Here is a 27,675-nt window from a genome sequence, read left to right on the forward strand (position 1 = left end):
CTTCACTAAAATAGAATGCAGAAGCAAAGATAGGGTCACCACAGAGCCCTTGGGTGTTTGCATTCAGATCCTAAGGCTAGCAGGGTTTATTGGCAGTGTCTCTCCTCCTAATGGATATTGAGGTCAAATTGCCTGCAGCATAGAGCGCTAGACTTAAAGCATGATGATGAAATTTTTCCTTTAAGAAGGGTGTCATCCAGACCCAGGTTACTGACATAGAAAATAGTCATTAGTACTCTGAACAACTTTAAAATATCCCAGTTCTTCTACTAAGGTAAGTTATAAAGTATTTTTTCAACTTTCTTTTTGTTTTAGGAATATGCTCAGAGTGGAACTTATACAAACACCTTAGAGCGACTGGTAAAGGAGAAGGAAGACACACAGAGGTTAGTTTAATCTGTTAACATGGAACAAACTGCTCTACTGCGTGGTTGGCTTTAACTTACCTTAGAATGGTGTATAAGTGTATATGGGGCTGGGGATTTAGCTCAGTGGTAAAGTGATTGCCAAGCAAGCACAAAGCTGTGACTTTGGTCCCCAGTACACCAAAAATCCCAAGAGAACTGGAAATTAACATGCATTTTGTAGGAGTGCCATTATTCTAATTCTCTTGTCAACTGTTTTAGAAATAAGGTGTGTTTTCTTGTTCAAGAGACATCAAAAGATACAGGTTTTTACAGTATGCTGTGTTTTACATTATTAATGTAAATTCCTCTTTGTTACAACAGTATCTTACTGATATCCTTGATGCAAAGCATGAGTAGAATATATTTTCATTATGTGTGTGCACGGACAGTGTGTGCATGAGAGTGCTAGTGCATGTTTGCTACGGCATGCATGTGAAGACCTGAGGAGCCTTGGGTGTCAGTCCTCACCTTCTGTTGTGTTTGAGGCAGGCTCCTCACTGCTATGTATGCTAGCCTTAACTGACCTATAAGCTACATCAGAGAGGCTCCCTTCTCTGCCTCTCATTTCCCTGTGGGAGCACTGGGATTACAGACGCTTGTGCTATGCATCCAGTGCCCTATTTTTAGTGATAGGATCTTGCTGTATACCTGTGGCTGGCCTCAAACTTTCAGAATCCTGCCTGCCTATGCTTACTGGGTTTTGGAACTAAAGGTATGCACTAATACACCGGGTGTATGCATACAGCTTTATGTGGGTTCTGAGACTTCACACTCAGGACCTGATTCTCGTGTAACGAGAGCTTTATGCACTGAGCCATCACCACAGCCTTACATCTTATTCTTGGTAGTACAGGTTAAATTAGCACACTGACATCACCACCACCTAGCTAGCTCCAGAGTTCTCAAACTGAACTCCATGCCTATTCCCATTCTGCTCTGCCTCCTTGCCTTTGGCAAACCACCATTTTTATTTTTCTTCCTGTTCCTATGAAGTTGACTCTTAGGTATTTCATGTGAGATCATTTCTTGGTTTCCTTATTATATCTAAAGTATTGTAATTAGCATATCTTCGTTGTTTGTAGTGAAGGTTGGGTCAGAATTTCCTTCTTGATGTTGACTGTCCCATCTTGTATACATACCACATTTTGTTCTTTTATCAATTAATGGCCACTTGGGCAGTACCTACTTTGCAACTGTTGTAGAAAAAAATCCTATGATGATTTGTGCATCTTTCAGTTATTTTGAGTCTGGACCCATACCAGGACTTAGTGAACTTGAGGTAATTGTTGGGGTTTGGGACAGCCACCAAACTGCCTTCTGCAGCAAGGGTAATATTTTCCATTACCATCTGCAGTGCATGAGGATCTCTCTTCTCCACATTCTTTCCAGCACTTGCTATTCATTCATATTCATAATCTCCACCTTCTCTCCCTCCCCATGGCCATCTTAAAGAACATGAAATGGTATGGTTTCTTATCATCGTTTTGATTGACATTTTTAATACATTTTTGTGTGGTTTTAGGCCTCTTGATAATTTTGGAGTAATGTCTATTGAGAGCCCTTGCCTGTTTTTTATTAGTTTTTATTGTTAGCACAAAAGTAGGACCTTGATTTTTATGTTTGTGCTCACTTTGGCAGCACACATAGGAAAATTGGAACAATACCAGGAAGATTAGCTTGACCCCTGTGCAAGGATGACAAGCAGACTCATGACGCGTTCCATAATTTTAAAAAATTAGCAGCATTTAACTCAAAAAACTCAGTTTTCATAGAATATGGATCTAAACTAAGCAAGGAACCATAGTTATTCATTGTTATAAATGATTTCACTTAAGGAAGTAAACGTTTTAAAATCCAACCTTTTCTTTAATGTTTACCAGTTTCAGACATTTTATACTATTTTCTTGGGCTGGGGAAGGGTTATTTGCTTAATTAAGCATGATTTCAGTATACTGCTATGGTTGGCCTCAAAGATTGGATTCTTCTGCTCCCAGCCTCTCCAATTTTAGGATTACAGGTATTTGCCACCATGCCCAACATTAAGAACAAGTTTTGAAACCAAGATAATCATACATGTTTTTTGTGTCATTTTACTCTTTGGAGGAAATAGTTCAAAATGATAAGCAGCCCACTTTATACACACCAAAAAAATTAAGGGTCATGATTTTCCTAATGACATTTATGTGACAAGCTGAATATATTGGCCATTGTTGTAATTCAGGAACTTGGGAGATTGAGTCAGAAAGAGTGCCATGAGTCTATCTCAGTAAGTAAATGGCCAGAGAGATGGTTCAGTGGGTAACAGCACTTGCTGAGCTTAACATCCAGAGTTAATCCCTAAGACTCCAATGGGAAAGGAAAGAACTGCCCCTTGTGTTACCTCTGACCACATACACACATACACACACGGAAGTTGATGCAGTTTTGTTTGTTTACTTTTGTTTTTTTGAGGTAGGGTCTCACTATGTAGTTCTGTCTATACTAGAACTCACTGTGTAAATCAGGCTGAACTCAAACTCACAGAGATCTACCTGCCTCTGCCTCCTGAGTTCTGGGGTGAAAGGCATACTCCACTATGCTTGGCTTAAATATAATTTTAAAAATTAAAGCAAATAAAAATTTTAAACAATGGGCCTAAGGATATGGCTCACTGGCTGAGAATGTTTGCTGTGCTTCAAAAGGGCCTGAGTTTGTTTCCCAAAACCCAAGTCTGGTATCTCACAACCACCTGTGACTGTAGCTCCAGGAGCTTCAACACCCTCTTCTGGCTTCCATGTAAACACACACATATGTGGGGCACACATAATACACGTAAATTAAGCTTTGAGTCAAAAAATTATGTATGTGGTTGCAGACTTACTGTTAATGATACCAGAACAACATGTCTACTCATGTACTAGCCCAGAAAACTTCATTTAAAGTTTAGTTGTTGACTGGAGCAGGTGAGATGGCTCAGTGGGAAAAGCACTTGCCACCAAAACCTGATGACATGAGTTCAATCTTGAGAATCCCCGTGGAAGAAGGAGAAACATTCCTATAGGTTTCTGGCCTTCAAGCATGCACAGTGACACGTAGTTGCCAACTACCAACATGCTGTTTCTTTAGAAAGTTGTTTAGGAAGCTAGAGAAATGGCTCTTTGGTAAAGAATGCTTGCTGTTCTTGCAGGAGACTACAGTTGAGTTGCCAGCACCCACATTGGACAACTCACAACAGTTTATAGCAATAAACAGAGCGATCTGAAATCTTTTTCTAGCCACCACAGTCACACCTACATGAATATAAAAAAAAAATTAATTGTTAAGTAACTTTAAAAGGAAGATTAGATAACTGAATTACACAGAAGTTACAAATCTAACTTGTTAAACATATAACTATAGGAAATCTTCAGATGTTTATGTTAAAAGTTTTTCCCTCTGAATTTAGAGAAATTGTTTAAAATTAAGCCTTGCTACATGTGAAAATACACACACCAACACTTAAATTGAGGCATGAAGATTTCCGGTGTCAGGCCAGCTTAGAATACATCAAAAGACCTATTTCAACACACACACACACACAATGATATTGAGTGTTCTCAGACCAAAGTAATATTTGGTGTGATGATTGACCCGTTGTTAGTGAGAAAACAGTGAGTTTCTTGACCACTTATTTTCCTTTAATCTCACTAAGAGGTTGTGGTTTGGCATTCCATAGTAAGTGTTATATTTGGTGGTGATAATAATCATGTGACCATGATGAAAAAAAACCCCTAATTAACATTATCAGGGTATTGGTCTACAAGATATCAGTGAATATTAAAGATTAGAGAAGATAACCAAATTTGATCATTATTTATCATTTGATTTTTCTATTTCTGGTTTGGATAGGTCATTCTTAAATTTCTAGTTGTAAAGAAATATCCAAAGGGCTGGAGAGATGGCTCAGTGATTAAGAGCACCGGTTGCTCTTCCAGAGGGCCCATGTTTGAGTCTCAGCACCCACATGATTGCTCACAGTCATTTTTGACTCTTCTGCCAGGAGATCCAACACCCTCTTCTGGCCTCTGTGGGTACTGCACAAATATGCATTTAGGCAAAACACATGCATATAAAATAGAACTTTTAAAAAACTTTAATGTATTTTGGAGATATGATCTACCCTATATTATAACATAATTTGTTATATATAACAGTACTTGGTAATTGTTTTCCTTTTAGATCACAGCAGTTGTTTTTAAATAAATCATAAGCCTAGCCTGGTGTGCATGCCTTTATTCCCAATACTCAGAAGGTGGGTGAATCTCCGAATTTAAGGCGAGGCTGGTCTATATAGAGAGTTCCAGAACTACATAGAAAGACTCTGTCTCAAGAATGAATGAATGAGGATTATTTATATGGCATTCTTTTCAATTTTCAGGCTAGATGAACTACAGAAGCAGCTACAGGAAGACATAAGACAGGGCCGTGGCATTAAATCTCCTATCAGAATTGGCGACCAGGACAGTACAGATGATGAGGATGGCCTCTCAGAAGAACACAGGTAGCGTCTTTTTACACTATCTATAATCTTCTAGTACTTTTTAACCATTTTTCAAATTTGGTATTTATAAAACAGCTGGATCTTTGACTGGCTGTTCAATGACTGATACACACTTGAATTTTGTTGAAAGGCAAACATTAAAACCAAATTACATCCTAAGTCTTAACACTGAGAGACTCAGTGGTTTTCATTACTGAACATATGAAATGTGTAGCCATAAGGAGGACTGCAAAACATTCTATCTGTCTCAGTCAATCCCCCCACCTCCCTCTCTTTCTGAGACAGGATTTTTCTATGTAAGAGCACTGACTGGCCTGGAATTCTCTGTAGACCAGGCTGGACTGGAACTCACAGAGATCCACCTGCTGCTGCCTCTAGAATGCTGAGATCAAAGTTGTGTACCTGGCTAAAATACTCTTCAGTCAGTCTTACAGTCTGACTTAATACTTTACCTACTGAGCCATCTCCGTACCCTGAGTTAATCAATCTTTAAAATTTATAGTATACCAAAAAGATGTTCATTGGTTCTATCGCATTAGCACATGCCATTAATTCCAGCACCCAGGAGGCAGAGAGAGGCAGATCTCTGTGAGTTCGAGGCCAACCTAGTCTACAGAACAAGTTTCAGGACAGCCAGGACTTTACAGAGAAACCAAAAAAGTACACACAAAATGCTGTTTTGTAAGAGTTTGCCAAGTGTTATGTATTCATCTTTTAAGTACAGAATCATATATGTCCTAACTCTTTAATATTCAATGATCCTTGTATTTCAGGGAATTTCTAAAGAAATTTTCAGTTACAGTTGATGCTATTCCTGATCATCATCCAGGTGAAGAAATATTTAATTTCCTCAATTCTGGAAAAATTTTCAATCAGTATACCTTAGATTTAAGAGACTCTGGTTTTATCGGAGAAAGTGCTGTGGAAAAGCTTATTCTCAAGTAAGTAAATCATAAATATTTGGATTTTTTTTCCTGTATAAATATTTGTTCTAAGGGCTGGAATAGCTCAATGGTTAATAACACTTAACTGCTCTTGCAAAGGACCCAGGTTCAATTCCCAGCATCTACATGGTAGCTCAGAACTATACATAACTCTAGTTCCAGAGGTTCTGACCTTTGTGGACACCAGACATATATGTAGTACACATACATGCATGCAGGTATAGTAGTCAGGGTACACTAGAGCAGTGTAACCTGAGTCATGACCCCTTTAGGGATTGCCTAAGGCCATTGGATAACAGATATTTACAATACATAAAGTTGTAAAACTACAGTTAGGAAGAATATATAAGAATAATTTTATGGTTGGGATCACCACAACATGAGGCACTGTATTAAACGGTCACAGCACTAGGAAGGTTGAGAACCATTGAACCATACAAAGTGAATTTGTATATATAGAAAGAGGGGATTTAGTAGAATGGTTTACAGGCTATGGTCCAGGTACTCTGGCAGTGGCCAGAAGAAAGGCCAGAAGTCCAGTTATTCAGTCAAAGAGGTTGGATGTCTCAGCTGGTCTTTAGTATACTCTGGAATCCTGAAGAAGTAAACTCTAATGCCAGTGAATGAATGAACTTCCTAGGAAAACGAGCCAAAGCAGGGGCAGGGGCAGGTAATCATTCATCTTCTATGTCCTTTATATAGGCTGGAGGTAGGGAGTGCCTGAACCTTTAATCCCAGCACTGGGAAAGCAGAAACAGGCAGATCTCTTGAGTTTTGAGGCCAGGTCTACAGAGCGAGGTGCAGGTCAGGCAGGGTTGCAAAGAGAAACCCTGTCTCAAAAAACATAAGAAAAAGAAATGGGTCTTCCTACTTCAAATGGTTTTGTTAAGGGGAAAAAAAAATCCCAAACAGGTGTAGAGAGATGGCTCAGCAGCTAAGAGCATTGGCTGTTCTTTCAGAGAACCCAGGTTCAATTCCCAGTACCCATGTGGTAGCTCATGACTGTCTGAATTCCAGTTCTAGGGGATCTGGCACCTCTATGTAGACATATACATGTAGGCAAAACACCAATGCACATGAAAATAAATCTTTAAAAAGAAATGAAAAGAAAAAACCCTTATGGGTGTGCCCACCTATTTGCATTTTATAGTCAGACTGACAATCAAGAATATCCATCATGGAAGCAAAATACCCATATACATAAAATAAAATCTGATTTTCAAAAGTTGCTCTTAAAAGTTTGTGACTGGGGCCCAGTAAGACTCTGCTGCTGCCTTAGATGAATGTGGACTGTCTGGGACTGTGGCCTGGTTGGTGAGTGATTATGTAGCGTATCCAGAGCCCTGTTTTGCTTCTTACACCACATGAACCAAAAGTGGTAGCCTACGGCTGGGTAAGTAAAGGTGAAAACTTTCCAAGTTGTCTTCAGTTTGCAAGTTTTAAGCCTGCTGGGCCATAAGAGATATTATCTCAAAGTGGAGAACTGATTATGTAAAATCCAGCCATGGCAGTTCACAGCTGTAATCCTAGAATTGCTGGGGCAGGAAGATCGCAAGTTTGGTGTCACTCTGAGCCTACAGAGCAGGACCTTTTCTCCAAAAACATATTCCCAGTACCACAAAAGGAAAGGGTCACCGGTGACAACAGTAATAACAGTGGCTGTCAGAAGCTGGAGTTTGACCAAGGTTTGTTTTGGTTTTTTTTTTTTTTTTTTGGTTCTTTTTTTCGGAGCTGGGGACCGAACCCAGGGCCTTGCACTTCCTAGGCAAGCGCTCTACCACTGAGCTAAATCCCCAACCCCTGTTTGTTTTATTCATGGCTAGAGAGTCCTGGCTCTGGTCTCTTGTTTTGCTGTGTTTTTCCTCCACTAGTACTGTCTACTGCTCCATTGTATTGCAGTGCTCGCTTCCCGCTCAGATTCGCAGAAAGCACATAGAGCTGGAGCTTGCCTTTGCTTGTGGCTGATTGGGTGAACTGTCAGCAGTAGCACATATAGCAAGTGATTTTGCCCAGCTAAAAATCAGAACTTCAGTACCACTGAGAAAGACAAAAAGAGATACTGGGATAGATAGTTCTTAGGCTCGCTCTGTCCAATGCCTGACTAGGATAATTGTTCTGAGTGTGTGGCATTTCAAGTCTGTAAAGACCATGTGGACTCTGGTGCTGAGTTTTAGGAAAGTTCACCCCTAAAATGGCAAAAGCTCGTGTCCTCAGACTTGGTAGTCTGAGCACTGCATACAAATGTGCCTCTGCCCACAGAGGAGTCAATGGGCATCGGTTACGTGGGAACCTGCTCCATGTCAGTGTGGAATCCACCCCATCAGCTGAAGTTTGCTTCCTCATTTCTCTGATTATGCCCAGTGTGTGTGCAAGAGGTTTTTCCCATGGGTAACCATCACTGATTTTCTGTTTCCAGATCAGGAAAAACAGATCAGATTTTTTTGACAACACAAGGCTTCCTTACCACTGCATACCACTACGTCCAATGTCCTGTACCTGTGTTAAAGTGGCTGTTTCGGGTAAGAGAATTGTTTGGGGCTTATAGTGGGTACCTACTGTGTTTCCTACTCAGTAAACTCCTAGGGTCTAGCAAAATAGCTCAGGAGTGAAGGCGTTTACCACCAAGCCTCACTACCTGAGTTCAGTGCCCCGGCCCTACACGGTAGAAGCAAAGAACCACCTCAAGAAAGCTGCACTCCGGCTTCTAGAGATGATGCGCACCCCATGCACACTATTAAGTGGATAAATGAATTGTTCTCACTTTAAGCAGAAAAAAAAATCCATATTAAACCCATGGTTCCTAGGGGAATAAAATGAGGCAGGAAGAGCCAGTGCTCCTTCTCAAGTTACAGCAGTGCTTGTGCCTGTGTCCCTATTCACACGTATCTACGTGGGAGTCTGTGCATGTGATGCAGGCCTGTGGAGGCCAGAGGTGTCAGGTTCCTTGAAGCTGGCATTGTAGTGACTGAGTCACCAGACATGTGTGCCAGGCACTGAATTCTAGTTCTCTATAAGAGCAGTACAAGCTCTCACTCTGAACCACTCAGCCATGTCGGCAGCCCCCATGTATGTTTTTATGCAAACTCAGCTGGCTGTTTCTCTTCCATGTCCATATTAATGCTTAATTCATTTATATGTCCTTGTTTCTGTTTAAATGATGTAGATTTTATATAGTGCTTTGGTGTTCCTCTAGATATGTTAGACATGAGTGTAGGTGTTTATTGCTCTGGGCATATCGAGAAGACAGTAATTTAGTATATAATACAGTGGATTTTGGCCCTCTCTAGGGCTCTTGATGTTACGCTAGGTTCCCTGTTAGTAGTGCCCAGTTAAGGTAGTATTCTCCTTCCAAGGACACAGTTCATGGCAAGTTTTGTTGCTTGTTTGTTTGGTTTTGGATTTTGAAGACAGGGTTTCTCTGTATAGCCCTGGCCAGCCTGGAACGCTGTAGACCAGGTTGTCCTCCACCTCAAAAAGATCCAGGTGTCTCTGCCTCCCAAGTGCTGGGGCTGCAGGCATGTGCCACCACTGCCCAACTCCTGTCAAGTTTTTCTTAAAACTACTGGAGTGTTCTATTTTAATAAAATTCTGGATTTATAGAAAATAGTGGTTAAACCTTTTTTAAGTATAAAAGGATATTTTGTACTATGCAAAAATCTGCCCTGTAGGCAGGGGAGATGTTTTTGTGTAAAATGCTTACTGCACAAGTACAAGGGGCCTAAGTTCAGATTCTGAGGACCCATCTGCAGGCTCGGAGTGGCAACACATCTTGGCAACTCCTGTATATAGCTGAAAGTATATATGGGAAGATCATAGGGGCTCACTGGCCAGTGATTGTAGCTCCAGGTTCAGGAAGACCCTTTCTTAAAGAGTAAGATGAAATGGGCTAGGCAAGATGTCCAGTTGGAAAGCGTGCTTGTCACCAAGCCTGACAATCCAGATTCCGTCTCCAGGAACCAGATGGTAGGAGACAGCAGACTCCTGAGGTTGTCCTCTGACCTCCACTGGCTTGCTATGGATGTGTTCTCTTCCACAGCCAATAAGTAAATACGGTCATAGTGATACAGGAAGACTACCAGTGTTTACCTTCGCCTTAGCAGGGGCCTATGTGAGTGATTATGCCTTCATGTACATATATACAATAGTCTTGCCCTAGAAATCCTGTCTCCTTTTAAACAGTCTCATTATATAGCCCTTACTGGCCTGGAACTCACTGTGTAGACCAGGCCTCAAAGATCTACCAGCCTGTTCTTAGATGGTCTGGGTAGGATGACTCAGCAGATAAGAGCGCCAGCTGCTTTTGCAGAGGACCCAGGTTTTATTGGTATCAGAAAACTCTATTACATGTTGTCTTAGTCAGTGGTATTTTGCTGTGATGAGATACCATAACTACAGCAACTCTTATAAAGGAAAATGTTTAACTGAGGCTTACTTATAGTTGAAAGTCTGGTGTGGAAGTGGCAGCATGCAGGCAGCTAGAATGCTGGAGAGGTAGCCAAGAGTTCTACACCTGGATTGGCAGGCAGCAAGGAGAAGTGACCCCGGCCTGGCTGGAGCATGTGAAACCTCAAAGCCCACCCCCACTGACACATTTTCTCCAACGAAGCCACATGTCACACCTAATAGTGCTACTCTCTATGAGCCTGTGAGGATCATCATACTTGTGAACTAAGATTTAGGGCAAAATATGGCATTTCTACTCTTGACTTTGGGAGTATATCAGGAAACCTGTTTAAAAGACTTTAGAGACAATCTTCATTATTGTCATGTGGTTTACTTTCTAGTATTCTTTCATTATTGTCATGTGGCGGCAGGTGGAGGGTGTTTTGGGTTTTGTTTTTTCCAGACTGGTTCTCTGTATAACAGCCCTGACTGTCCTGGAATTCTCTCTGTAGACCAGGCTGGCCTCAAACTCACAGAGATCTGCCCCTGCCCCTGCCCCTGCCCCTGCCCCTGCCCCTGCCCCTGCCCCTGCCCCCCAAGTGCTGGGATTGATTAAAGGTGACACCATGCCCAACTAGTGGTTGGCATTTTTAGTGTCACTGTGCAAGGTACTAGATGAAACACCACAAGAAGCCTACTTTCTAACACAGAAGAGGTAGGAAAATGTAGGAATGTACAGTAGTTTTTTTTTTTTTTCTAAAGAGTCAAGTACTGTGAAGAAAAGTGAGGGAGGCCAGCATGGGCGTGGGAAGTAGAAGAGGTAAGAGGGATTCTTGTTTTAATTTACCTTAATGTGGTGGATTGGGGTTTTTCTTTTGTTTTCTTGGCTTTTTTGAGACAGGGCTTCTCTCTGTGGCCCTGGCTGTCCTGGAACTTCCTCTATAGACTAAGCTGGCCTCCATCCACCTGCCTCAGCCTCCCACCACCACCCTGCAGTGAGATATTTCTATTAAGGTGAAATCAAAAGAATGAAGTTGGTTGGGACTGGAGAGATGGCTCAGTGGTTAAGAGCACCTGACTGCTCTTCCAGAGGTCCTGAGTTCAATTCCCGGCAACCACATGGTGGCTCACAACCATCTGTAAAGAGATCCAGTGCCCTCTTCTAGTGTGTCAGAAGACAGCTACAGTGTACTTATATATAATAAATGAATAAATCTTAAAAAAAAAAATGAAGTTGGTTGAATGGGCCCCCACTTGTCCCCATATAAAAAGATATAGGTTCCAAGTAAGGTGTTTTCAGCACAACTCCTACCAAAGAAATTGATGAGTAAGCTTCATGCTGTGTGGGAGAGGAACTTTGTCCACAGTAACAGTGGTAGTAGAAAGACCACGGAGCAGCACTTGCTGGAAATGGTTAACAATTTTGATCTGCTGGTATTAATTATCTTTTGTATTGCTCCCACAAGAAACTTCATCTGCCTCAAGTTATTTTAAAGTAACTCATTCTCCTTCTCCTCCTCCTCCTCCTCTTCCTCCTCCTCCTCCTCCTCCTCCTCCTCTTCCTCCTCCTCCTCCTCCTCCTCCTCAGTCTTTCCCGTCGGTCTCCTTGATGCCTGGGTGCTAGCCCTGAACAGGCTTTAGCTTGCTAGTGTCACCTTACAGTGTGCCTCTCATCAAAATAACTGTACATATCTGAAGATAACTCTGTCTGCCCAGCAGTTTTCAGCGACACTTCTACACATCTACCTCGCCTGCATATTTGTATTTCTAATTTTATTTATTTATTTATTATTTTTTGGTTCTTTTTTTCCGGAGCTGGGGACCAAACCCAGGGCCTTGCGCTTCCTAGGCAAGCACTCTACCACTGAGCTAAATCCCCAACCCCCGTATTTCTAATTTTAAACTTGACTGTCATACTGGGGTTTCTGTAGTCCCTGATTACATATTTTTCTTTATTTTTATGTCGTTGATGTGGACTGTCGCACATAACAAAAATACCTTTTCGCTAAGCAGATTTTTATACCTTTCTGAATCATTCTTTGAAATTAAGGTACTTTCTCTGGGTAAGCCATATTTTCTCATCTCTAGAAAAACCTTGACTTTTACTATTGGCAAATTAGATAAATTTTAATGTTAATAATTCTAACTGTATTGGATTTTTTTTTTTTTTTTTTTGAAGACAAGGGTCAGGTTGTATAGCTCAGTGCTGGGTTATACATTTGTGCCACCATACTCCACCTAGCTTTGTTTGCTAAAATGTAATAAAAATGAGCTGAGCCAGGTATACTGTTTTGTACTTCTAATAATGGCGACTGCAGAGCCTGAGGCAGGAACATCTCAAGTTCAAAACCTTTTCATGCTGTCTAAAGAGTTTGAAACCAGCCTGAGCTAAACATTGTGAGATCCTGAAGGAAGGAAGGAAGGAAAGAAGGGAGGGAGGGAGGGAGGAAGGAAGGAAGGAAGGAAGGAAGGAAGGAAGGAAGGAAGGAAGGGTGCGGTGTGAAGAGGTGACCTAGTGGTTAAGAGCACTGCCTGTTCTTCCAGAGGATAAAAGAAAAAAATTAAAAATTTGCTTTTTATTTATAGAGGCAGGGTCTTATTCGCTCTGGCTGTCCAGGAATTCTATATATATATAGACAGGCTGCCCTCAAACTACAGGTCCAACTTTCTCTGCCTTATGAGGACTGAGATTAAAGGCATGTTCCATCCCTGCCCAGCTTGGCTTTTTTTGTAGTATCATGTATGTTCAAATGTCGTAGAAAGAGTTCACTACTTAAGTTTTATTTTTTTGTTTTTTTCATTTCAGAGAGAATGTTTTGTTGTATAAGATTCAAGTTATAAAAAGCAGACTAAATTTATTCCAAGTCTTTATTTCCACCTGCTATTGACATTGTGGTCAATGTTTTCTCGGTGGTTGTCTGCATACAAAATTAATTAATGACTTGCCTAGAAAGCATATTTGATCCAGCCTTGAATAAATTGAACATAGTGCCACATGCCTGTAATTCCTGTGTTCAGTACCCAGAATCATGTTCATTGAGCATAGAGCATGTGCCTCTCATCCCAGCACTTTGAAGAGGTAAAGAGTCAGAATTACAAGGTCATGCTTAGATACAGGCCAGTTGTAATTATCTGAAACCCTGTCTCAAAACAAACAAATTGACTATGAGCCGGGTCTGATGGAATATGTCTGTGATCCCAGTTACCCCCGGGGTCAGGCAGGAGGTCATAAGTTCAAGCCAATTGAAAATGAATGTGAGCTGGAGATGCAGTTTGGAGTACTTTACTAAATGGATAGGTCCTGTCCTAGGTTCAGTCCCCAATACTGCAAAAGAAAAAAAACCAAGTCAGTAAGCATAAATGGAACAAGTCCATTTGCTCTGTAGATTATTCTGATAATAAATAAGTGAGTATCTTCCTTTCAATATACAACTATCGTCCTTTTTAATAGCTTTGTTGTATTTTTTCGGTTTCTATATTTTGATTTGTTTAAACCAGCCTCTAACCATAGGCAGTCTTATTGTATATGTGCTTTTCTTTTTTAAATTCACTTTATATCCAGATCACCGCATCCCTTCCCCCATCCCCTACTCCCACTCTCCTCTGAGAGGTGGAAGTCCCTCTGGGTATCCTCCCACCCTGGTACATGAGATCTCTGGGGTCCTAGACACATTCTCTCTCACTGAGGCCAGAAGGCAGCCAGCTAGAACATATCTCACAGACAGGCAACAGGTTTTGGGATAGCCCTCATTCCAGTTGTTAGGGACCCACATGAAGGCCAAGCTGCACATCTGCTACATATGGGCAGGGGGCCTACGTCCAGCCTGTGTATGCCCTTTGGTTGATGGTTCACTCTCTGAGAACCCCAAGGGTCCAAGTTAGTTGAGACTGTTTGCCTTCCTATAGAGTTCCTTCAGGACCCTCTTCAGGACTCCCCTTCAGGGCCCTCAATCCTTCCTCCTATTCCTTCCTAAGAGTCCTCAAGCTCTATCCATTGTTTGGCTGTGGGTGTCTGAATCAGCTTCTGGGTGGAGCCTCTCAGAGGACAGCCTTACTAGACTTCTATCTACACACGTAACAGAGTATTATTAATACTGTCAGGGATTGGTGCTTGCCCAAGGGAGGGATCTCCAGTTGGGCCGGTTATTGGCTGTCCATTCTCTCAGTCTCTGCTCCATCCCCGTCCCTGAATTTGTTGTAAACAGGGTAAATTTTGAGCCGAAAGTTTTGTGAGTAGGTTGGATTCCCTCTCACTCACTCCACTGAGGTTCCTGACTACAGGAGTTGGACTCTTCTTTCTCCAATGTTGTGAGTCACAGCTAAGGTCATCCTCATTGGTTCTAAAGCACCTCTCCTATCCCAGGTCTCTGGCACCTCCTCGAGATGCACCCCACATCCCCACCTATGTAGAACATGTCTTTGAGTATTACATTCTCCTGGTAGGAGAGCTTAACACAGATACAGCCAAGACGTTCTTAAAGTAGATTATTTTTTACATTAAGCTATGTATCTGGCTGAGCAGAATTTGGGTTATTCCTTATAGTTTAGATTTAAATTTATTGTGGTTAGTCTGTGGTTCTGGGTAGAAGAAAAGGATAGCAGTTGAAGTAGTGTATGTTCTACAAACATTTTTACAGTTGGGTTTTTTGTTTTTGTTTTAGTGTGTGTGTGTGTGTGTGTGTGTGTGTGTGTGTGTGTGTGTGTCTCCATGCGTGTCCATGCGCGCGTGCCTTCTGGGTTCCAAAGAACCAGTTAGGCCCTTGTGAATTTTCTGAGACAGGAGTTTCACTACATAGACTAAGCTGCCCTCAGTACTGGTCCTGAGAATGTGTACCACCATCCTCATCCAGTTTTTTTAGCTTGGATTATTTGTCTTGGGATTTAAATTCCTATATTTTGTTAAAAGGTTGACTAGATCAATGGTTCTCAACCTGTGGGTTATGACCCCTTTAGGGGTCCTTTTCACAGAAGTCGTTGCCTATGACCATCTGCATATCATATTTACATTCAGATTCCTAACAGCAAAATCATAGTTATAAAGTAGCAAGAAAATAATCGTATGATTGGGAATCACCACAACATGGGGAACTGTATTAAGTGATCGCAGCATTAGGAAGATTGAGAAGCACTGGACTAGATAAAAGTACAATGATTTCACCTAAGTATCAATAGACTTTAAATTTTTACTGAGTTACTAGTCATTCTGAACGTAAGACTCTTCGCTTTTCTAATACCCTGATTATTAGAATAAAACAGTACCTTGGCTGGTGGCAACCAAGGAATGCCACAGTCACATTATGCACCATACCTAGTGCAGGAGGAGGAGGAGCAAAAGGCTATTTCAGATTGGGGGCATCAGACAGAGAGGGAATGAGAGAGGGAGTGCCCCTTGATACCCAGAAGGACTTTGGGAGCAATAGTAGAAATGCTCCAAATGTATTGTACCTGGCAGCCATTGGGCAATGGCATAAGCTCCTGCCGTTGGAAGACAGGTTAGAGGAGCACCCAGTTTATACTACTAATGAACATTGATTGTTCTATCTTTTGTGCGGGGTTGGGAGTGGGTGTTTAAACACTGGCTGTCCTAGAACTTACTCTGTAGATTGGGCTAGCTTTGAACTCAAGAGGTCTGCTGGTCTCTGCCTCCAGAGTGCTGTTTAAATGAGTACGCCACTATCATCTGGCTTTCCTATCCTGTCCTTGAAGGCAGCTAATACCTAATTACTGTTCTTCCTTTGTCTCTGGTGACAAATAAACATCTTTGGTACCTTAGTTGTGCCTGGGGAGATGGTTTAGTGGGTAAAGTGCTTCCTTCACAAGCATGCGGACTTGAGTTCAGATCCCAGCAGTCACCTAAAAGCTGTGCAGAGTGGTGTATGTCTGTGATCCCAACAGTGTCAGCAGGAGGGCAGGGGCCAGTAAATAGCTGACTACTCAATCTAGGGGGATAGTGAGCTCCTGGTTCAGTGAGAGCGCGAGCCTGGCCTCTCACTAGGATGATTTCAGCATGCGAATTTGAACTAGAAAACACGAGACCCTGTCTCAAAAAGTAAATGACTGAGTGCTGTTTCATGAGTGTAGGTGCAGTGTGACCAACCAGCTGACCTGCTTCAATGCCTTCTCTAGTGATGGGATGATCTCCTAAAACTGTAAGCCAAGATAAGCCCTTCCTTAAAAGAAAATTGGAAGGTGGCTAGGTATGGCAGTTCTACCTATAAACATATCCTTAGGAGATGGAAGCAGGAGGCTCAAGAGTTAATCAGTTTTAGATGCATAGCTAGCTGGAGTCCAGCTGGGGCTATATGTACCCAGATTCTTCAAGTCCCCTCACCTAATTAAAAATGTATGGGTATATTATTTATCTGTAAGTCAGTTTCTATTTTGTGTATGAGTGCTTACATGTAGTGACAACTGTAAAAAAGGAAACCATCTCATTGGAGCTGACTTAACAAGTTCAGAGTTTAGTCCATCGTGGCAGGAAGCATGACAGCTGTCTGGAGAAGAAACACTTCTCCATCTGAATTGGAAATTCTATATTTAGATTGGCAGGCAGCTGGAAGAGAATGACTCTGGAGCTGACTTGAGCTTCTGAAACCTCAAAACGCACCCCCAATGACACACTTCATCCAAAAGGCACCTCCTAACTACACTATTCCCTATAGGCCTTTGGGGTCCATTTTCATTAAAATCACCATATTCAGCAAGTTATAGGAATTCACCTCTTTCAGCCTTACTAGTATCGTGATTAAATACACATAATACCGCACCTGGCTTCTTTTTTTTTAAACATAAGTTCTAGAGATTGAACTCAGGTTCTCTTCTTGAACAGCAAACACCTTACCAATTATGATCATCATAGAAGCACTCTTTATTTATTCTTTTTCTATTAGGTCAGATGGGCATGTGTATGCATGTGTTGGCTTGGGATTAACAAGCGTGTCATCAGTTGCTCTCCACTTTATGTTTTTTGAGACAGAGTCTTTACACTATTATCTAGTGTGAGCTCCAGGATTTCTTCTGTCTCTGTTTCCCCAAAGCTGGGAATTAGAAACGCACGCGCGTGCGCACACACACACACACACACACACACACACACACACACACACACACACCTACCAGGCTGAAAGACAGCCCACTGGTTAAGAGCACTGGGTGCTCTTCTACAGGACGCAGATTCAATTCCCAGCGTATACATGGCAAAACACAACAACCTGTGGCTGGCCCAGGAGATCTGATGCACTCTTGGCTTTCATGGGAACTGCATGTGTGTCATACACAGACATAAATGCAAATACTCATACACAGGAAAATAAAGTCTTTTGAGATGATGTTTCACTATATAGCCCTAGATGGCCTGAACTCTGTAAACCAGGCTAGCCTCCACTCAGAAGAGATCTGCCTACCTTTGCTTCCCAAATTCTGGGATTAAAGACATGCACACCATGACCAGCCATACTTGGGTTTTCGTTGGATACTAAGGATGGAGCTCAGGTCCTCATACTTGTTACTAACACGGTAACAACTCAGTCATCTTCCAAGCCCCTCCTTTACATTTAATTTTGAGTGGTGCTGTTGTTTCAAGTGTTATTTACTTATTAATTACAGGTAGAAGTTGTAAAAATAGGAAACAACAGAAACCAGGTAGCCTGTTAGAATGGAAAGAGGCTTGCAACTAGACCTGTGCTCAACCCCCTGTTTATCTACTTTTGTATACCCATTGGTAAGGGGTTGGTCTGCTTGCTTGCCCATGTAATGAAAGCCCTTTTTAGTGGAGTGTATGAGAAACCCTTTGGGGAGTGGGATGTCGCTGCTTTGCCCGGGCTGGACTTGAATTCACAATTTTCCTGTGTTAGGCACCTAAGGAGCTAGAATTAAAAATATTTAAAACTGCATGTGGTGGCGCATGCCTTTAATCCCAGCACTTGGGAGGCAGAGGCAACCAGATCCTGATCTACAAGACAGGACAGCCAGAGCTACACAGAGAAACTCTGTTTTGAAAAACCCAAAATGGAAGGAAGGAAGGAAAGAAGGAAGAAAAAAGAAAAGGAAAGTTCTCATGACAAGACTCAAAATAGCTTCACATGGACCTAGCAAATACTAAACTTTCCTTTCTAATACCTATTTTGTTTTTGACAGATGATGTCGGTTCACACAGATTGTATTGTGTCAGTGCAGATTTTAAGTACATTGATGGAAATCACTATTAGAAATGGTGAGTATGAGTTTCGGAGTATGCACTGTTGCTTGTTACATACTCTCATTTGGTTGATGTTAAAGTTGTGATTTTGTTTGCTTTGATTTTTGTTGGTACTTGGGATTGAACACAATATTAACAGATGACAACCCTTCATCTTTAACACGTGAAGACTGGAGAAATGGATCAATGGTTAAGGACCTGGGTTCAATTCCACATGGCAGTTCACAACTCTCTGAAACTCAAGTTGCTGGGGGTTCATGGCACCAGGCACTCATGTGGTTCTAACCCTCAAAAAATATATAACGGGTTATTTTATAGGGCCAGTAGAAATAGTTGAAAATATATCTATGTGTTAAACTACCCAATTAAATTATTATTATTTATACTTAAGTTTTCTTATTGTTTAACATAGTCTTGTGTAGTTATCCTCAAACTAATTTTGTCACCTGAGCTGGCTTGAATTCTTAATCCTCTTCCCATCATGCCTCCAAGTGCTGCTGGGATTGTAAGGATACACTACTGGGCTCAGCTTCAGCCAACTGATGTTAATTGGCATTAATTGGATGAGCCAAGCATATTTAAGCCACCACATTCCATTCCCTGGCCCTCATAGACTTCTTTAAACACATGAGTCTATGGGGGCCATACCTAAACATAGCATAATTCAAATTGCATTTAGTCCAGCGCCCAAAGTCCCCATAGTCTACAGCAGTCTCAACAATGTTAAAAGTCCAAAGTGATTCATCCAGTCACTTAACTGTAATCCCCAAAGCAAGACAGGAACCCAGCAGGACAAACTCCAGACTCTGCATCTCCATGGCTGATGTCAAAGTGGTCTTTAGATCTCCAGCTCCTTTTTCATCTGTGTTGACTGCAACAAACTTCTTTCTCCTGGACTCATTCCACTCCCCGACAGCAGCCTTCCTTGGCAGATGTCCCACGGCTCTGAAATCTCTAACATCTTGGGGTCCCCAAGGCAACTTCAGCTTCACAGCTTCTTGTTTCAATGTCTGGGATCCACACATGATCTTCTGGGCTCTTCCAGAGGGCTGGCCATCACTTCTCCAGCTCTGCCCTCTGTAGCGCTCTAAGTCAGGTTGATCCACTCCACTGCTGCTGCTGTCCTTGGTGATCATCCCATGGTACTGGCATCTCCAATACTCTGGGGTCTTTAACTGCATCTAGGCTTCACCAGTAGCCTCTCATAGGCTCCCTTCATGGTGCCAAGCCTCAACTCCTCTGCATGACCCCTTTAGTCCTGGGCCACCTACTGCAACTCAGGCTGCACCTTCACCAATGGCCTTCCATGGCCTCTCTCAATCCTCAGCTGGTCTTCACGACGCCTCATGCCTTCAAAACCAGTACCACCTGGGTGACTCTTAACATTACCAAGTCCAGCTGCAGCATGAGGTAAATCTTGGAATATGAACACAATTTCTTTGTGCTCTCAAAAAGCACTTCCCAGAGTTTACTTCAGTGTTGTTGTAAAAATATAAAAATAATATAAGTATTGTTTTACCTCGCTAGATCCAGCACCGCGGTGCCCCGAGATATCTGCTAGATATCTTGGCGGAAATACATCCCAACTCCATGGAGGCCCAGTGTCTCCTGCCACCTCACACTTTCCTACACTCAAACCGTCACATAAAAGAACACACAGCACAATAATCTTAGATCCAATTGGTAAGATATAATTGCCCACCTAAACATACATAGCCCAGTACCATCCATCTCTTAAGAACATTAATAACAACCTGTAAATACACAGAGCAGAATCTTAACATCCCCTGCCATGGCTTCTTTCCCTCTCCCTCTTGTCTCTTCCTCCTTTCTGTCCCAGTCTCCTCCCCTTCCTTCAAATCTCTTTGCGGCCCATCCTTCCTTCTCATCCAGTGACAGGCCTCCTTCTATCTTGTGCCTGCCTCACCTATGACATCATCCTACATTTCACCCTTTTTGTCTAATTAAAAAAAAAAACTTTTCTCTCAAATATAAGCTGAGCACAACTATTATCATTTTGTAATTAAGAGCACAAACTATATCTAACACCCAGTCCAACACTATATCAGTTAAACAGAGCATTTAGTTATCCATTCCAGGTTAAGAAGGGCTTAAAATCTGTATTATAATCCAATAAAATATGTATATTTAGAGTTAAACAGCCTGATAGACTATGAGACTATAATGTCTTCAACCCCGTCAGAAATCTGGGAATGACCAAATATCTATACACATAGAAAGCCTAACATGGCTTCCAGAACTGAGAGGTTGTAGAGACAAAACTCCACTAGCACAGTCCACTGTTAGCAACACGTAAGCACAAGTCTTCAGCCTTCTGGCCCAAAATCAACTGACAGACTCTTGAAATGCAGATTTCGAAGGGCTGATCACCCTGTTTTGGCAGGGTTTATCAGTCAACTATTCTGCATAATTTGTCCTTTCCTGGACAGTATTAGTCTGCAGATGAAACAGGCAGTTTTGTCCAGTGGCTGCCTAGTCACAAAGTATCACCTCACCTGGAGGTAGAGATGTTCACATTCTTCATTAAATCCGCCAAAGGGGAACTGTTAGGAGCAGATATGTCTCAACAAAAGATAAATAACTTGGGGTTGGGTAGAGCGCTTGCCTAGCAAACGCAAGGCCCTGGTTCAGTCCCCAGCTTCCAAAAAAAAAGATAAATAACTCTTAAAGTCTCAAATTTTGTGAATACCTGACATTTTAAAAAAACATCTATCTATATAAGGTAATCTGAACTGTTGTCTCCATATCCTAAATTTTATCTTGAAAGTACTCTCCCAAACTCAGAACCATGACTTTGCTATTTGAATCTTAACTCACAGGTGTAATCATCTCAGAAGTTTGTAATGACAACAACAGAAGGACTGGCTTGTACTTTTAAACTTTTTTGACAAATAAATTCTGTACCCAAACAAAGATATGATTTAAGCTTAGTTACCAAATGAGATTATGGCTGTACAATTCAATCTAGCTAATTCCTCCCTGTTAAATTGCAACCAATTTTAAATTCCTCATAAAAACTTTAGAATAACCACTTTCAGCCCCCCCCCCCAAAGTCCAGGGAATTGGGGCGACGACTCCTCCATAACTTCTTCAAGCTGTACATGGGCGTTGAGATATCCTTGGGGGTAGGAGGTAGGAAGAATGAAGCAAATTCTGTAGCTGATGTGTCCTGACTGAACCCAGCTGAAAGTCCTTGGGATCAGGAATCCAAGTAGGCACATTCTGCAAAATACAACTCTCAAGACAAAAGTTTAGAATTGAGATATCTTTTTGTTTGATTCTCCTGAATCAGTTTTTCAGGCGGTCTATCAAATCTTATTGGTATGACTCTGTGAGGTTTCCAGAGCCTAATCACACTTTTTTTTTTTTTTGCAGTCCGGGTCCTTTATTTCCTTTGTGTCCATTAGGCCATGAGTCCGTATGGACTGGGCTCCAGCAGCTCAGGCTCCTTCCCGTTAGTCCTCACAAAGTGCGCTTCTCTGGGTGGCGCCGGCTGGCACTTCAGCTGAACCCAGGTGCCCTTCTCTTTGGCTTCCTCTTTCTTCTGATCGTTCTCCTTCACCCGATTCAGGAAGCTGTCTCTGCTCTTCGACTGCTTGATGTGCTCAATCCGCACATTGATCATCTTGGCCAGAATCTTGCCTTTAACTTGCTTGTTTACAATGATGCCCACGGCATGCTGGGTGACATTGTAGACTCTTCCAGTTTTGCCGTGGTAACACTTCTGGGGCATTCCTTTTTGAACAGTGCCCATTCCCTTGATGTCTACAATATCACCCTTCTTGTAGATTCGCATGTATGTGGCCAAAGGAACGACTCCATGTTTCCTAAAAGGTCTAGAGAACATATACCGAGTACCCCTCCTCTTTCCTTTTGTGTTCGTCATTTTGGCGACTTACTGGAAGATGGCTGCCCCGGCGGAAAGGCCCTAAGCACACTTTTTAAAAACACAAAGACAAAATCTTTCTTCCAAAATACTGTGTTCCTTAGTATGAAACCAGAAAAGTTTGTATCTTGAACTCTCTCCCAGAGTAATAATATAACCATAAAACTCAAAGTCACACCCATTATGAAGACTAAACAATTTTTTAAAAAGGAAGTAAGCTAAACAATGAGCCTGATAGGCTTTTGTACTCTGTGTTATCAGGAAATGAACCCAAAATTCCCGTGGAGCCCACATTAAGAGAATCTGAGCTTCCTGTTGTGGCAAATATCAAAAGTAACCACAAACCCTCGCTAGCCGGCATCAACCATATGGCCTTTAGCAGGGTAATTCATAAAACAAACCAAATACCTTCTATCAATTCCAATATCAATAAGCAACATATCAAACCAGGACTTTTGCCCAAAATATCTCAATCTGTTAAGCTCTCTACCCGGAGCCACATTTTTTCTTTAACCTTAATAACTTCTACAATATATGCCTGCATTCACTCTCCCTGGTGTTACAGACATTCATCACAAAACTCTACTTGGAGGTAGTGACTAATTTTTCCCTATCTGAGTTCTGAACCGTGGATGAAAATCCCCACCTGATTCAGGTAATCTCTTTACTCTCTTCTTTCTAAAAACAAACTTACTCACCTTTTAATACCTGTGATTAAGAGATAGCTTGTCTAACTAGGATTTCAACCCAAAATTCCCGTGAAGCCCACGTTAAAAAGAATATGAGTATCCTGAAAGACTTTCTAAACAACTTTCTTTAAAAAGCAGCTTTTAATCTCTAACTCTCTGAGCTGCCATTACTTAATACACAGTAGGGGACCTACAGCCTGCCAGCCCAGGCGGCTTCCTCATGAAGTTGGGCGCCATCTGTTGTTGTAAAAATATAAAAATAAATAAAGTAGGGTTGTCTTTTATCCCGCTAGGTCCGGCACCGTGGTACCCCAAGGTATGTGCCAGATATCTTGGCGGAAACACATTCCAACTCTGAGGCGGCCCAGTGTCTCCTGCTGCTGCACACTTTGTTACACTCAAATCGTCATATAAAAGAACACATGGGGTTGGGGATTTAGCTCAGTGGTAGAGCACTTGCCTAGCAAGTGCAAGGCCCTGGGTTCGGTCCCCAGCTCTGAAAAAAAGGAAAAAAAACCACACACACACACACACACACACACACACACACATATCTTTGACCCAATTGATAAGATTGCCCACCTAAACATATAAAGATACCATCCATCCCTTAGGAACATTGATAACAACCTGTAAATACACAGAGCAGAATCTTAACGTCACCTGCCATATTGTCCTGCCACAGCTTCTCTCTTTCCCTCTCTCCTGTCTCTACCTTTCTGTCCTAGTCTCCTCCTCTTCCTTCAAACTTCTCTCCCGCCCTTCCTTCCAATGACAGGTTCGTCATCCAATGACAGGCCTCCTTCTATCTTGTGCCTGCCTCACCTGTGACATCATCCTACACCTCAGTGATAGTGGTCTCTTCTTAATCACCACTAATTTCTTAGCTACAGCTAACCAGCATCCATTGTCTCTTCTATTCTGGACTCTAAAGCCAGAGCCTCATGGCTAAAGCTGCCAAGTTCTGCTGTTTGCTGAGGCTGCAACATGCCCCTCACCACATCCCTGCATTCTGTTATCAGCTTTCCATTTTTCAATTCCCTCACTGCCTAACCTTGGCTGTCCTGGAACTTGCTCTGTACATAGACCTTGAACTCAGAAAACTGTATGGCTCTGGGATTAAAGGTGTGAACCACCATTCGTGGACCTAAACTTAGCTGGGTGAGGTCTTGCCCCAAAGTCAACTCCCTTAATCTGCAATCTCCTTGAACATAGGATTCAGCTCCATTCTACTTCTTGGTGCCCTTTAATACTTGAACCATATATTTTGTATTTCTTCTTTCTCAGATTGCTCCTTTTCATTAAAGTAAGAGTGCCACTCTAATAGTGCCACTCTAATAGTGCCACTCTAATAGTGCCACTCCCTAGGACAAGCGTATTCAACTACCTCAGATGGATTATCACTATTCAATGTGGCTTTAAGACTGTATGGTTTGAATAAAAATAATTCCTTGTGTTAAGCAGATACGTTCAGTGACTCTCCCGTTTGGCCCTGGATCCCATCACTGTCTGATATAGCAGCTGTATTCTTCAACATGGGTGTTGGTTTTGGAGCTTTGTTTCCTCTGGAGACTCTTCAGCCAGACTTTAATGAGGACAGTCTAATGTAAGTTTTCTTCACATTGTAAATACCAAAAAGATCTTTTGGGTATTTTTTGTTTTTGTTTTTTTGAGATAGTATCTTAATCTGTAGTCCTCCCTGTCCCGGAACATGCTCTGTAGAACAGGTTGGCTTGAATTAACAGAAACCTACCTGCCTCTGCGCCCCTCTGCCCCTCTCTGTGCCCCTCTCTGTGCCCCTCTGTGCCCCTCTGCCTCTGCAGTGCTGAGATTAAAGGTGTATGCCACAAAGCTGGGCTCAGAAAGATTTGTAATGGTTGCTATTCTTTCATTGTCATTATAATTGATTTAATAAATTCAGTATTCATTCTCAACTTAATAAATTCAAAGCTGAAATCAGTCTTGAAATAGCCTACATTCTTAGTACCTGCACTAATGTAAAAGTCACCATCATGTTTAATGAGGAAATAGTAGAAACAATCCTATAAGGAGTTTTAAAGGCTTCTCGTTGTTATTTAACCTTGTTTTGCTAGGCCAGCAAGATATAGTTCCCATGCAAGCCTGATAACCTTGCCCCAATAGATAACCTATACCTACGAGTATTACCTGACTCCCAAAGCTGTCTATATCAGGGCCTTGGCACATATATCCAGACTCACTCACTGCCCACCTACATACCCTACTGCACTCTCAATAAATTTAATTTTTTAAAAAATCATATGTAGATATTTATTGGTCAAAGCAGTTAGTAAGAGAGTAGGAAAGCCATAAAAATTGGAAAGAACTTGGTAAAAAAATAACTTGATAAATGATTCAGTCTATGCATAAAGGCCTAAGAACCAGCTGAGAGACTATGACAAATAGACTTTGTATGGATACGAGGGTATAAAATTTAGAAAGCCAAGCCAATAAATAACCTTTCTGTATCTGATCAGGAACTAGTTAAAAGTATGCCACAGAAAGGGACTTTCTTAGTGACAGGAGGGGAAAACTTTCTAGAAATAAACCTAACTAGAAATGTGTATATATAAATCACTAAAGGCAAAACGATGGCAAAGGAAAGTCTGCTGTGCATTCCAGCATGGGTGCTCAGGTCTGGGGCAGAGCGTCAGCAGGGTTTGAGGTTACTGGAAGGAATTGGACTGTGCAACTGATTGGAAATGCATAAAAATCAGAATTATGAGGGAAAACTGTCCTCAGCAGATTTTTACCAAATGGGAAAAATATTTCCCAATGATAAAGGTCTAAAGAAGTCACAAATACACACCGGTGCTTAGTATATACTAAAGTTGTAGCTTAGGAGAGGGTGTTTTCCAGGGCCTTCAAAAGCTCAGTAGCCATTTAGGGGGGAAATGGACTCATTCCTCAAGTTGACAGATCATGGATTTCAACATACTCAGTGAAAGTAAGTAATAGAAGAAACTGCAGAATTGTTTTATTCTAGAAGAGAAGATGGTTTTATGTGTAAAGTAAAACCCTCTATGAAAGGAAACGAGAATTTGATTACATTTTTTGAGGTTTTGATGGCAAAGATGATTTTAAGTAATGTCAAAGAAAACTTTCAAAATGGAGGGGAACAAAAAGATATGGAGTGTGGACACAAGTAAGAGCAAGAACCAGACTGGTCACAGACAAGGGCCAAAAGTAAATACCAGCATTCACTCTAAGATGGGCAGAAGAATGAACTGACTGCAGGAAATGAAGGAAAAGCAAATCTTTTTTTTTTTTTTTTTTTTTTTTTTTTTGGTTCTTTTTTTCGGAGCTGGGGACCGAACCCAGGGCCTTGCGCTTCCTAGGTAAGCGCTCTACCACTGAGCTAAATCCCCAGCCCCAGGAAAAGCAAATCTTAAATTACAAGCATGCACTCATCTTTGCTCATAAGGAAAACACAAATTATTATAACATGGTGTGTCCAAAATTAAATTTATTTCTGCATGTTTTTTTTTCCCCACCAAAAGTGGACCCCCTTGTTACTTAGGTGAACTTCATATCAAAAAATTTGTTCAACAGCAAAATTGGACATACTCCAATAATTTAAATAGAAGAAACAGTGCCTTCCTCACCTATCCAAAAATCTCCTTATATTATTAGAACTTTCTATTTGTGGTTTGAAACAATAGGGCTTGATCAAATCCTCCTGCCTTTGACTCCTGAGTTATGGGGTTGTAGGTATGTCCCACTACACCCAACCACCTAAATACCTCTTTCCACGCACCCACCAACCCCCCACTAACCTCCCTAGACAGGGTTTTACTCTGAGGACACTGGCTGACCTTGAACTTGCTGGGTTGACCAACTGACCTTGAAATCACACAAGATTTGTTGGTCTCTTTGTTTCCCAAGTGCTGGGTTCAAAGGCATGCACCATCACCACACCCAGGTAACTACCTATTTAAAAATACTTAATCCTTCCAAATAATACAAACAATTAAAGTGCTGAAGTGATGTTAAGAGTCTGTACTGCTCTTATAGAGGATCCAAGTTTGGTTTCCAGGACCCATGGTCATTGACTGACAGCTGTAACTCCAGCTCAAAGGGAATCGATGTATCTCATTCCTGTGACATATTTACACAGGGATACACTCATCCGCACAACAATAAATACATATATAAACATTTTAAATATCAACTACATTGTTTTTAGTAAACTGAACAGTATGTAGTAATTTTATATATCATATACATATGAATTTTTAATTAATTGTAGTAAGCATGTACAATAGTACAATTGAATAATTGCATTAATATAAAAACGTGAATAATACTTAGCCATGTAATTTGGAGGGGTTTCTAGAGATCTGGCTCTGTGGTTAGGAGCACTTGCTGCTCTTACAGAGTTCCTAGGTTGAGTTGCCAACCTTACGTGAGGCTCTTTACAGCCACTGCTCCAGCTCCACACGATCTAGTGCTCTCTTCTTGACTTTGGGCACTGCGCCCACATATACACGTAACTAAAAACAACTTCAAAAGTACAGTCTTGATTGTTTGACTGTGGTTGAGGAACTAGACAACGGTTCGTCGTGGTTGGGGAGATGGAAGCAGGTGAAAAGCATGCAGTGTAATGAAGAG

At 41.6% G+C, this 27,675-nt stretch overlaps 1 protein-coding gene, 1 non-coding gene and 1 pseudogene across 3 annotated transcripts in view; 2 read left to right on the forward strand and 1 right to left on the reverse strand.

The window, feature by feature from the left end:
- Window positions 1-27,675, forward strand: part of Slf2 (SMC5/6 complex localization factor 2) — a 62,462-nt gene that overhangs the window by 13,123 nt on the left and 21,664 nt on the right. Inside the window, 6 exon segments of the mRNA NM_001134612.2 lie at window positions 316-386; window positions 4,804-4,926; window positions 5,700-5,867; window positions 8,287-8,389; window positions 18,390-18,465; window positions 24,511-24,652. Of these exon segments, the coding sequence (NP_001128084.1) occupies window positions 316-386; window positions 4,804-4,926; window positions 5,700-5,867; window positions 8,287-8,389; window positions 18,390-18,465; window positions 24,511-24,652 (683 nt within the window).
- Rnu6-588 (RNA, U6 small nuclear 588) lies at window positions 2,030-2,136 on the forward strand. Its single transcript, XR_015655658.1, has one exon. It is a non-coding gene; the product is annotated as a U6 spliceosomal RNA (small nuclear RNA).
- On the reverse strand, window positions 19,138-22,400 carry LOC134484062 (large ribosomal subunit protein eL21-like; annotated as a pseudogene). Its single transcript, XR_015653418.1, has one exon. The product of XR_015653418.1 is annotated as a large ribosomal subunit protein eL21-like (transcript).

Source organism: Rattus norvegicus, chromosome 1, assembly GCF_021556685.1.
Source record: "Rattus norvegicus strain SHRSP/BbbUtx chromosome 1, alternate assembly SHRSP_T2T, whole genome shotgun sequence".
Lineage (NCBI taxonomy): Eukaryota > Metazoa > Chordata > Mammalia > Rodentia > Muridae > Rattus > Rattus norvegicus.